At 40.9% G+C, this 12704-nt stretch overlaps 1 protein-coding gene across 2 annotated transcripts in view; it reads left to right on the top strand.

Moving 5' to 3' along the window:
- TENM2 (teneurin transmembrane protein 2) overlaps positions 1 to 12704 on the top strand; it is a 1579923-nt gene that overhangs the window by 1542907 nt on the left and 24312 nt on the right. Inside the window, exons 26-31 of one of the 2 annotated variants that reach the window (XM_064520848.1) lie at positions 904 to 1165; positions 1874 to 2141; positions 3151 to 3294; positions 4361 to 4610; positions 7614 to 7634; positions 11687 to 11919. In XM_064520848.1, coding sequence (XP_064376918.1) covers positions 904 to 1165; positions 1874 to 2141; positions 3151 to 3294; positions 4361 to 4610; positions 7614 to 7634; positions 11687 to 11919 — 1178 coding nt within the window. The remainder of the gene's footprint in view (positions 1 to 903; positions 1166 to 1873; positions 2142 to 3150; positions 3295 to 4360; positions 4611 to 7613; positions 7635 to 11686; positions 11920 to 12704) is intronic. The other variant, XM_064520849.1, reaches the window with a different exon arrangement.

Here is a 12704-nt window from a genome sequence, read left to right as displayed (position 1 = left end):
AAACAGTATAGTTGTGACACATACATTGTTACCATTTGCTGTTTTGTCTTGATCTTTCATGCAAAAAATTGAATCGAAGTAATTGATGTGAATCAATTGAACTATAGGGAACTATATTTCATTTCCACATATTCCAGAGTATTACTCTATTATCATTAAAGTATAATGTTGATTTCAGTGGTTTAATACTACAGTAACTGATGAACTGAAGTCTATTCAGATGCTGAATAGAATGTTGAAATCATTGGATTATTCATTGCGTTGCCACTATTTACATGAAACAACTGATACCCAGTTCTGTTGTCAGACAGACCGAGAATTGTTTTACCCATTTAGGCCAGATTTCAGAATGGACACACACCTCCACATTATTGCCATGTTAATGTGGGGATTTGGGAGTAAGTGTATAATCTCTCTGAAAAATGATAGGTCAGTTGTCCTGGAGACAGGAATTCTCACATCCACAGAACAGAAACAGCAGAATTTTTCATTATTGTTCCCTTACTGCCATGTGTCACATTCTGGTCTTGATGGACAGCATCTATTAGGAAGGGGATAATTCAGTGCTCAGCTCAGTGTGACCTTGGTTTCTCCGCTGATTCTATGTATAAAGGTGGCTTGTAATAATAAATCAGGTGTTCTGTTGTTTTTTTTTAACTATTTTATTTTAAAGCAGGTTTTTTAATACAAGGCACAAGGTTTGCTTGGGTGACTTCAAATCACTGCTTCTCTTGGCTAGATTTCAATCAGCTGTTTAGCTGCCAGAGGTTCAAATCCCATTACAGATAATTTGCAGCATGACATTTAAAATACACATATTGTCATTATTGTCCATTAGCCACAAATACTGTCTCTGGAACTGCTCAGTCAGGTCAGCTCTTATTTAAGCCCACATTCTTCTAGGTTTGACTTGGTCGCAAATGGTGGCGCGTCCCTAACTTTGCACTTTGAACGGGCCCCGTTTATGAGTCAGGAAAGGACAGTGTGGTTGCCGTGGAACAGCTTTTATGCGATGGATACGCTTGTGATGAAGACAGAGGAGAACTCCATTCCCAGCTGTGACCTAAGCGGCTTTGTCCGTCCTGATCCAGTCATCATTTCGTCACCACTTTCCACGTTCTTCAGTGACGCCCCTGGCCGCAATCCCATTGTACCAGAAACCCAGGTGAGAGCATCATGAGTGAAAAGGATGGAGAAACCAGTGGTCAGGCGCTACTGTTGACCCAAGCCCTTACCAGAGAGTCCCCTAGAACTGCTATAACAAATGCTTCTGTAGAGATGCATTCGTTCTGACAGATACCAGACTTTCTAATGAGGTCTGCAGGAGATATCCTAGGTTTCTGTCACCCAGACACATTTCTCTTTGACTATGTACACCTTCTCATTATCATACAATGTATCAAGTATATTTGTGTTGACAGCTTAGGTGTTTCAAGAGAATTTTGCAAAGCCTCCATGTGCGCTGCTAACCACGAGCTGATTTCTTGTATGTTAGTTAAGATAAATGAGACGTTATTCATGATTTATACTGGTACTGTTGTTTTCACTACTTTATTAAGTGTTTTTATTTGTGTTTACTTTATACTAAGCGTTAGTGGAAGTTGCAGATTCATGCAACTGCATCTTCTTATGATCCCCTTGCACATAACTTGCAACAAAACTTACTGTTATTTGCACTTTTGCCTGCAGTGGGATCTTAAAAAGAAGCCTAACAGCAGCCAAATAATTGTTTGTCCAGAAAAATCAACTAAACTGTATCACTGTACTGGTTTGAGGATACTCATTCCCAGTAGTAAAAAGTCATTAGTTCCTGAGAAAGTGCAAATTCTGAAAAAATACAAAGCACGAATGTAAACTGTTTGTTCTTTTTCAGGTTCTTCATGAAGAAATTGAGATCCCTGGCTCTAGCATAAAGCTCAGCTACCTGAGTTCCCGTACTGCTGGATACAAATCCTTACTTAAGATCACTATGACCCAGTCACTTGTGCCACTGAACCTAATTAAAGTTCATTTGATGGTAGCAGTGGAAGGGCATCTGTTTCAAAAATCATTTCAGGCATCTCCCAACTTGGCATATACATTTATCTGGGACAAAACAGACGCGTATGGTCAGAAGGTTTATGGATTGTCAGATGCTGTAGGTAAGTCAGCATATAGAAGCTCCAGAACTCTCCGAAGAACACCTGTAACTTTTAGTAAGAAAACTGCAAAGACTTTCTGTGCAGAAGGAAATATAGATTAAACAATTCTTGCCTTCCTTACATGGTTTAGCTTTGTATTATGTTCCTTTTAAACATTAAAGAGCACATTCAAAGGGTCTGAACTCCACCAAGATGCCTGTTGTGGTAGTTCCTTTAGAAGATTTAGACCAGCCGATGGGAAAAACTGGCCCCAGCAATTTAGAATGAAACCTAGTCCATCACTATGTCTCTCTATTTTCCTTTCAGTTAGCACATGAATCCTGTGTTTGGCCCGGCTGGCATTCTTCAGTGCATTTGCAATCTCACGTGTGCTGTTGTTATTGGTTCTTGTAGCATTTGAAATTCAAAATGAAAGTAGTATTTTTTAGTGCTGTTCAGTCTAGCAGTTTTATAGCTATTTTTAGTTTGTCTATGTATATATAGATCTTTGTTCTAGTGGGTAGGAGAAAGGGTGGTCAGCACAATATTTTTATGTTTTCATTTTCATTTCAAAACCAGAGAAGATTTGATACAACAGTGCTAAAAATGTGCGTTGGAGCTGTGCCAGTCGGGGGAAAAGAAACTAATTTTAAAAATCATACTTTTCTGTATTTTTATATCTTCTCTTTCTTACAATACTGCATAGGATATTACTTTCCTGAGTAATGTTTACAGCATTGTTTTTTAATTCTCTTTCTCACTCTTCTCTCACCAAACCATTCACTTCTCAAAGCCAGCTATTCAAAGAGAAAGTGATCCGATCCCTGCAGAGTACAAGTGAATGAAATTTCAGGTTTGAATCTAGTCAAAGATCTGAATTTAATATTGTAGAATAAAAAAGAGAGGAACATAATCATTGCATCTTCGTGAGCGGGCTGAGGAACTGACATGTTGAACCGTTTGAACGTGCTCTGGACATTTAATTGGTGTTTGTTTATCAAGTACATTAGATTCCATTTTATTTTTTCAGTTTCTGTGGGTTTTGAATATGAGACTTGCCCCAGTCTCATTTTATGGGAGAAGAGGACAGCACTACTGCAAGGATTTGAACTAGATCCTTCAAACCTGGGAGGATGGTCTTTGGATAAACACCATGTTCTTAATGTCAAGAATGGTGAGTTAATTCCATGCGTTTTCTGTGCTATATCTAGTTTTTCAATCTGTGAAAACTTTTTATTTGCATTATATTTACATTTTGAAAAGTGCAATTTCTCCACTCTTTTAGTTTAATTTCTTTAGCTTTGTAAAGTATGGGACATGCTTTATTTGTCTAAAGAAAAATCGCAAAGCATCACTTTCTTAAAGTCACAATCTTTATCCCATGTTCTTTTGTGCCATCTGTCTGTCTTCCCTATTTTTCTTATCTTAACCACACCTGTACCTGGTTTCTTTAGTTTACCCTTTTCCCCTCTAATCCTGAGATAGGGCTTAAAAGGAGCATGAGCCTGTGACAAGATAGGTATTCTTCTCTATCCCTTCCTGTTGTCACGTATTTTTTTTTCCTCACTTCTCTCTGTGTCTGAGTAGCCTAAGCTGAGGGTTCTTGGTCTGTGCATTTTATCAGTAGCTCTAAGGCAGTTGAATACTTAGCATATATTTCATTTGATCCCTGTTAACTGTTTTCTATAGTCTCCCTGCTGTTCTTTGCGTTAACAAATTTCAGAATATATTGTTGCACAAAAATCTAAGGTAATGTCCAGAATAAGGAAGATCAGTCTATTTAAACACACTTTATAAATTCTGTGTAGTGGGTCAAACAGTGTATTGCGATAGCCATTTTGTATAGTGCATGATATTCACTGTTGTAATCAGCACTGGAAGCTGTGTTTGTCACCAGGGAGTCAATCGCTTTACCCTAAGGTTATGCAGCTGTATTTCCAAAGGAACATGAGGCTAAAAGCTTCCCGGAATATCTCTATAGTTTTTAGTGACATTGAAAATGGTCGCTCAGAGTCAGAGAACCCCCTCCCTTCCTGGAGCAGCGGTCCACACCTTTATTCTTACTACTACAAGCCTGGTTTGCTCTTTTTGCACTCTACCTCACCACTGCAATGTGAGCTCAAGAACTGAGCGCTGCATAGTCCTTCAACGCCATCACAGCAGCCGTTCAAGACAAAACTACCTGAAGTCCCGCGTAACATGTGACTGTAATAACTGCTTCCTCTCCGGTCCGTTATTAGGTATATTGCACAAAGGCAATGGAGAGAATCAGTTTCTAACGCAGCAGCCAGCTGTGATAACCAGTATCATGGGGAACGGGCGCCGAAGAAGCATATCCTGTCCTAGCTGCAATGGTCTCGCGGAAGGAAATAAGCTTTTAGCGCCTGTAGCACTGGCAGTGGGAATTGATGGAAGTCTCTTTGTTGGAGATTTTAACTATATTCGGCGTATCTTCCTATCCAGGAATGTTACTAGTATTTTGGAGCTGAGGTAAGGTGTTAATCTTCGCACTTCATTTCCGTAGCTTGTGCTTAAATCAGCATTTACCATTACTTTTTATAATTTTGTAAAACATTGTCACTTTCAACCTATTTAAATTCCAGTGGAGAAATGGGGCACAGAAAATGTATAGCTCAAAGTCGGTAGCTAATCAGTGCAGTGAATGTAGAGGAGGACTGAAAAGTCCCAACTTGTACAAAGTACAAGGACAAAAATACAAAAAGTACAAACCAGCTTATTCTCTCCTGTTGGTGATCATTTGATATGATCTCCCTTCAGTACTATACATCATTTAATTTTGTTTTAAAACTATGGGATTGACTGCCATTAGGTGTTAGCCACAGTGATAAACAAAGGTTTAACAGCTTAATGAGATCAGAAGGAAGGTTTTTGTGTCAGTGGTTTTGAGAGCCACTTCCCTGCTTCTTTCCCATGCTTGGAAGTCTATTTCTGTAGGTTGGCAAGTGCAGTTAAGGTTGACATACAAAGCCACTTTACATCATCAGAATATTTTCAAAGAGTATATCTCTGCTTCCCCCACCCCCAGAATCATAAAGATTTATTCATTCAATAGGGAAGACATGAGTGTAGAGTATACCATTCCACCCATTTCTGTTCCATCTCCTTTTCTCAGTCCTCTGGGAGAGGCAAGAGCTACTGCCTCAAACAGTCACTCATGTAATTAGTCCTTATTGTTGTGGCACTGCTGAGTATTTGCAGAAAAATGAGGAAAAACTGGACTCTGCATCACTGTCTTCTGATACTTCTGCAGCCCACTCAGGCAACCGGATTAGTGCTCTTGTGAACTGGATGTGACTGCCAAATACATTGAGTGAATCTAGGTCATTAGTCTTTTTTTAATAATATGACCAATAAGCAGTTTCACCACTTCTACTTTTAGCTTTCAGTCTGTGGGGGGAAGTGCAGAATGGTTGGGCTATAACAGAACAGGAGGCCTAGCTCTGTTTTACACCTCTCTCCCGTTCATGTCATCCTGTTGATGTCACTGTTGTGAGTTCTGGTTTATATCAGAGGAAAGAGATCAGATTCAGGCCAGTTGTATTCTGAAATCACTCTCCGACACCTGCCTCGTGTACCACCAGGCTGCCTTGAAAATATCGCCCAAAACATAGATTTTACCAGCTGCTCGTTTTCCAAAGGTTTTTTTTAAAAAAAAAAAACCCACAGGTCATAGATTATCCAGTGCTTTCTGCTAGCAGCTTAGTGTAAGCTGGAGAAGGTACCTGGTGTGGCGGTGTGACCTGCTATAATATATCAGTATACTCTGTAACTCTGCAATTTATTGGATACGTTGATATTTTTTTTTCCAGTTTGCTCAGTTCTGTCAAGCTTTCTAGTAAACAGGACTATAGCTTTACAATGAAAAACAAATTTTCAAAGCAGAATATTGAATCCAAGGCATTTACAGCCATCTCGCTTCTGAAAATCAGGTCCCTGACAAAGTTTGCTAGCACAACTGATACTTGAAAATGTCTACAAGTTTACAACAGTAGTAATCTGAGCACCCTTCTGGCTGTGCAAGAGGAAAACTTGGGCTTTTCAGAATGTGTGGGGAAAATGGCAAAAGCACAGCACCAAAGTTTAAGATCCCTGTCTTTAATTTCTGCTTTTGTCCTGCTCCTGTTTTCCTTTATGAAAGAGAGTTTTCCATAGCATAGCTTCTGTTGTAACTATTAGCAACAAATGATGAAGCTATTGTATCTTGAGTACTGTTGGTCATCTGCAAGTGACTCGCCACCCAGATTTTTAGGATTTGCAGTGATCTTTACCATCTGTTCTCTAAAGGGAATCAAAGTCTATTCTAGCAAATATCCTTCATGGAAATAATTGTGGTAATTCAGAAGTCACTTTAAAATCTGTATGACTTGCACAGTTAAGAGTGTGACGATTTGGGCCATTGAAGTATGAAGGAGAGCAGAGTATCCAGCTAGTTTCAAAAAGCTTGAATAAAGTTGCACATTATATTTCTGTAAGTAAAATAAACCAAAGAAGTCACTTTATTTAGATTTCACAATGGGTATCATCCTGCTTTTACATAGGCCAACATAAATCTTGAGCAGCTTTGTAAGTCAGGATATTGCAATGTGCGTTCTTCCTTTGCGCTGAGCTTGTGAAGGTAGCTGATCCGAGACGCTGGTAGGAATTGAGACTCAGGAGTGCTGCAGGTCACCCCCAGCCTTGGTATCGCAAGCTTGGGGTTGTGCACTGGGCACTGCAGCTCAGGAGTCACGCACCTCACTGTTTCATTCGCTATATACTCTTAACTGGAAATGTCATAAAAAAATGACACAACGGTAATATGGAGACTGTATTAATTTACACCTAGGGAAGTAGAGGACACTTTTCTTTTGGCTTTGTTTCTAGGCAGGAAACTGGGCATCAGTTAATGCCACATATCTCCCATTTTACAGTATCTTACTGCTCAGGTAAAAGTTGTTTTATAACCTAAGAATTGCTTTGATTGGCTTAAATAGTTTCTAGATAAAATGCTACCAACTAGCATCCAAACTTGCTTTAAGCAATTGTCTTGTAGCCTGGGGGAGAGCAGAATGAACTGCATAGCAGAAATTTGTTCAGAAGTAGCCCATTGGAAACTATTTTGATTAAAAAGGTTGCCTCCAACTGGCAGGCAACATCCTAAGCCTAGCGCTTCCCCATTCCCACCACTATATTCAGAAAACTGCCAACTTCTCTCCCTCTTAGCCCACATGCTACGCGTTTTTCCACGTGAAAGCTGTTTCAGTGGTCCTGCAAAATGTATGGGGGGAGGGCAGGGGTATCATACTAGGGAGCTAGAGTGCAAACGTAAAGCTCCCACTTGTTATTCATCCCTAAACCAACCTAAGGCTAGCGCTGAAAAGAGATTTCTTCTCCTGTGTCCTTCTGTAAAATAAAACAAATACTATGTTTGCTTTACCATCTATTCTTCAGCTAACTGTTTGTTCTTTTTCCTTCTGTTCCCCTTCTATAAAGAAATAAAGAGTTTAAACATAGGTAAGACATGAGCTCTTTCCCATATAATTTGATATGGTTTGTTTGCTTCATTGTGTTTGCTTTTTGTGTTGTGCTTCTTGTGTAATGTTATGTTCTTCATGTACCATATATAGTAACATTTTATGTGCTAATTGTGTGTTATGAATATGATAAGCGTTAGCAATTATGAAATGCAGTCAAAAAGCAACCAAATAAGTTCTGACAGTAATTAGAAATTTCTAGTAGAATGCAAGTATAATGAACCCCAAGCTAACTTTTACATAAACACTTCTCCCTGCTGTCTATAATTGATCTAAATGGTTGAGGTAAACTACAACAGCAGTTTTACAAATGCCAGAAAGGGTTCACAGAAGTACTAATGACTGGAAATAGGTCAAAAATCATTTTCCAGTCATTAATGATTTTCTGAACCCTCTGTCCTTTTTTGTATTTTAGTTTCTATTTTCTTCCATAAAATACCTTTTAACAGTCAGTCAGCCTGCCAGGCTGGTTGCACGCAGCCACTGCATAGGGGCATTTTAAGCTTCCTGAGGGAGGCATAACCTTTTAGATGTTAGGAGAAAATTTTCTGTTTGCCTCACTTGAGCACTAGGCCTTCTAGATGGGACCAGCATAGAAAACACTGGTTCCTTCCTCCATGCCACAGTCCTCACCCTGGGGAACATCAGTGGCAATAACAAGAGGAGCTATTACAACTATTCTGCAGTGTCCTGTGCATGATGTCTTTCAAACCATACTTTGGTATCCCTCCATTTTTGCAATATAGCTTGGATGCAACAGACGGTCTGGACTAAACAGTAATTTCACCCTCACCGTACATGGGTTTACCCATCAGGCGTGCCTCCACTAACTGTCCGTGCCTGGATGAATTCATTTGCAATCTGCAAATGATTGTTTGTGCTGCTGGGTGATCCTCAGTTGTAGCTATAACGCTCAGCTAATTTTTTAGGTGCTTAGAGATTTGCCCTGGGCTACTCTCCATGTTGGTTAAATTCGAAGAAAAACTATTCTTACCTGATGCAAGTAAGAAAAGAGTAGGAACCTCGAGCTGATCCTGCCTGTACTTGCGGTCAGGCACCAGGCTTCCTAGCAGACCAGAGTGAGACTGCTCATGGTAGTAAGTGCTGCAGTCGCTGGGGAGGGCTGGAAGAAGAGAGACCTTATTGGCAGCGGTCTCTGAGCAATACTGAATGTTAGGGAACATCTTTTATAACACTGGTACTTTCCTTGGCTTCCTGTAATTGAATAAAAGATTAGAATGGCATGGTGAAAAGAGAGGCAGAAGTTCTTTATTTGCTCAGATGCCAGTTTGGGAAATATTTATTACTCATTTATAAAATACATCCCTGTTTGAGGTAGTAATCTCTTAGTTTCTGTGGAGACATGGTGAATGCCTATAGCCTTATACCCATCTTCTGCCAAAGCTTTTCCATCTCTTTGACAAAGTCCCTCCAATCTTGTACCTGGCTAGCCTCCCGCTCCCTCGCCGAGCCGGGGAGGAGCAGGCACGTGTAGCCGCTCCGCGGCTCCGGGAGGCCCTGCCCCGATCCCCGGCAAAAGCCGGTGCCTGGCTGCGGGGGGGCACTGCCCTGGAGGGGCCTCCGGTGCAGAAGGGCAGGGTGAGCTCCGCGGACGCAGTAGTGGCTGCATGAGAGAAACAGTGGAAATAAGCCCACGTCCTACCAGTGTTCCTTACCCTGAAATATACCTTATCCCATGCCGATAGCGGTGAGACGTACGTAGTCTTAGCTGTAGTCCTAGCTGCAGTACGTAGGGCTAGCAAAAAGGAAGCAGGGGCATGCTCGCTTAGGAAGACAAACTCAGGCTGGCAAAATCGTGCCTTTGAAAAAGATAGAGACCTTTATGGTCTCGCTGAGTGGCTGCGGCCCGTGTCAAGCTGCGCTGGCAGCGGTAGGGCAGCTCCCGCAGCTGTGTGCCCTGAGCAGCGCACGCCGCCGCGAGCAACACGTTCCCTGCCTCGGCTATCGTGCGGCGGTGCCTGCGCCCAGCCCCGACTGATACCTGCCTCAGGTCTGCCCTTTCTGCCAGCATGGAGGTGCCACGTTTTTTGACGAGCCAGGCAAAAAGCACTCTGCTGGACACGGTGGAGACCCAGCAGCATCAAGCATGCAGCAGCAGCACATAGTCACTGGCTCTTCTGCTGCTCTTGCAAAGCCTGGAACTAGGCTGGGGCATATTTGCAGGGTGAAGTATGGCACAACACAAGTGTCATAGCAAAGTTTGTTCTTTAGTGTTACGGAAAAGCATGGTGGAAGAAGAGAGCGCAACACTTCAAAACTGCGACAAATGTGCAGGTGTTTGTATGGCCCAGATACTTGAGAGAGTGAAGAAATACTGTAAGTGAAAAGAAATATTTCTGTATGTGGCAAAGCTAGAAGATTAAGCTTTGTTTTGGGGGGCTGAGAAGGAATGTGATAAGAGAATCTAGTGAAAAGGTGCAGGCTGTTATTGAAGATAAGACAGGGCACTTGGGAAATGAAGATTTGATGCTCTACTCTCAAGCATGTCAGTAGTCTCACTGTATAGCCTTGTCTACACCACTTAACCTCTCTGTGCCTCAGTTTCCTCCTCTGTAAAATGGGTATAATACCCATCTTTATAAAGTGCTTTGAGATCCATGCATGAAATAATACTGCCAAGTATTTTCTTTTTTTTTTGTATTTTTCCATCTCTAATTTCTACACTCCTAGAGGCTTCAGCAGATGGTATTACCTCTGCCTATTTTGATCAGACTAATCTCCTTTCCACTTCGGACAGTTTCAGAGAAAAAGGTTATCAACCTAAAATCATGCCATGCCAAAGACTGGCATAGGGGAAGATAACTGTAGACAGTGATATTTTGGGGCTTTCTCATTCCTCCAGATCTGGTCATGACCACATAAACAGTTGTCTTTGTGCTGCTGCTAACCTATCAGCCAAAAGTGCCCTTACTAGAGTTTCAGCAATGAGTCTGACCAAGAAATGGCTTATTATGTCCATCCTAACTTACCTCAGTGTATCCTCACTCTTGGAGATGGGTACCTTTGCCACATTAAACTAGGAGTGTGGATATTTGGAGGCAAATATCTCTGGTTACTGGTAAGTAACCTTCATTTTTTTTTCTTCCTGTCTTCATTTGTCTATGTTTTAAAGCCACCATTGACCTTATTTGTGTTCACCCATAGGCTCAAAAGGCTGGAAAATTCAGACCATGCTTAAAATCCAACTAAATTAAGTTAAACTAGCCAGGCAAGATTTCAAAAATATTTGTGTACTGCAGTTCTCTGTGTGTGAATGTATATATATATCACTGAGATTGACATTTCTCAATTTGCAGATGATTTGCTAAAGTAGTCCCAAAATGTGACAAGCTGTCAAAAAACATTTAGTTTTGTAAGAGAAGTAGTTTTCCATCTGAACACCCATTCTAATCGCAAACTGAGGACCAGTTTGTCAGTAACAGAAGATTTGGAGTTAAAGTCAGACATTTGGGGTCTCTCTGGTTTTAGTTATATAACCAACTTCATCTACCGTAAATGAGATTCTTGATAAGAGTGAATGAAAACAAATTTGCTTTAGGAATAAATTTGTTATGCTTCTGCCTCCTACTTATACAAGACCTCACAGATCCTGTGGTATAATATCAGTAACTCAGAAGCTGATTCTTTGATCTCATTCCTATAATTTCTGCTTTCAAGAGACAAAAAAAAGCCAATAGGTAGAGATAAGCAAGGGGGAATTGACCTGAAGCAGATCTAAAGGGCAAAAGAGATGAAGAGGGAAGACCACTGTGCTGTCCTTTTGGCTTATTGGACTTGACTATGCAATATCTGGTGTAGCTGGAAGACTGAGCTGTGACATGACAGTCCTTCTGAAAACGCTGGCCAGTCCCTAACCAAATCAAGTCCTCCAGCAGGACCCCACCTCTGAACGAGGGTGTCAGACTTTCTGTCCAGATCTCTGTATGTCTGACGCTTATCTATGCTCTGAAAGCCTGTGAAGTTTTTAGACTGCTCAGCTGTTTCTGTTTTATGCTTTTTTTTTCTCTAAAGCAACAATCCTGCTCATAAGTACTATCTGGCCGTGGACCCTGTTTCAGGCTCACTGTATGTATCAGACACCAATAGCCGGCGGATATACAAAGTCAAATCCCTTACTGGCACAAAAGACCTAGCCGGTAACTCAGAAGTGGTAGCGGGGACTGGAGAGCAGTGTCTGCCCTTTGACGAAGCCCGATGTGGAGACGGAGGGAAGGCGGTGGACGCCACCCTAATGAGCCCGCGAGGTAAAGAAGGAAAAGAAGCTGGAGAAAATGACTGTATGAGGCTAGGCTGGATGTGGAAATAATTATCTGGCAATTAAATCACTAGTTGCTTGGTAATTTTTTTCTGTGCTTTAATTACAGTGGATTGGCAAGTGTTCGTGCTTTGTTTAGTTAAAGCAAACTTTATTACCCCAACACTGAATGCTGCGAAAGGAGAACAGAACACAGATTAGCAGGGTACTGCTCACTCCAAAAAGCAAACAAGTAAACTGGGAAACAATGACTGTTTGATGTACAGTCTTTTGGGAAGAGAAGATGCCTGCTGTGGTGTTTTTCTGAGTTTTTATTCTCCTACTATGTGTCCCCTTTTCCTTCAAATGGGAAAAAAGGGGTATGTGCCCCTTTCCAGTTCCTGATTTTTAAAACAGAATTTTCAGAAGAGTTTAGAGGTTTGGGAATGTATTTATTTTTAAGATTTTTTCCATTGTTTCATCTTAATTGTAATCAGGAGTATTGCCCTGTTTCAGATATCTTTGATTTTTCTTTCAATGGTCAAAAATAATTAATTATTGTAAAATTGAATAAAAATGAAAGGTCCTGTCTCTCTGTATAGGTAATAGGTTCAGTTTGTACATAAAAAGGAGTATAAACAGTACAGAGCTGCTTATATGTTTTAAGTTGAGCGTCTACATGGAGGTTGAGATGATATGGCCATAGGCCTATTGTGTATCTCAGTGGCTGGTAGAATGACTGCTGCAACTTTTTAGGGCAAAATTCTTTGATCAGTATTTGATTTTCAGCCCAAG

The sequence above is a fragment of the Dromaius novaehollandiae genome, chromosome 15, assembly GCF_036370855.1.
Source record: "Dromaius novaehollandiae isolate bDroNov1 chromosome 15, bDroNov1.hap1, whole genome shotgun sequence".
Taxonomy (NCBI): Eukaryota; Metazoa; Chordata; class Aves; order Casuariiformes; family Dromaiidae; genus Dromaius; species Dromaius novaehollandiae.
The sequence above is the reverse complement of the archived record's forward strand: the minus strand, read 5'-3'. Positions and strand labels throughout refer to the sequence as shown.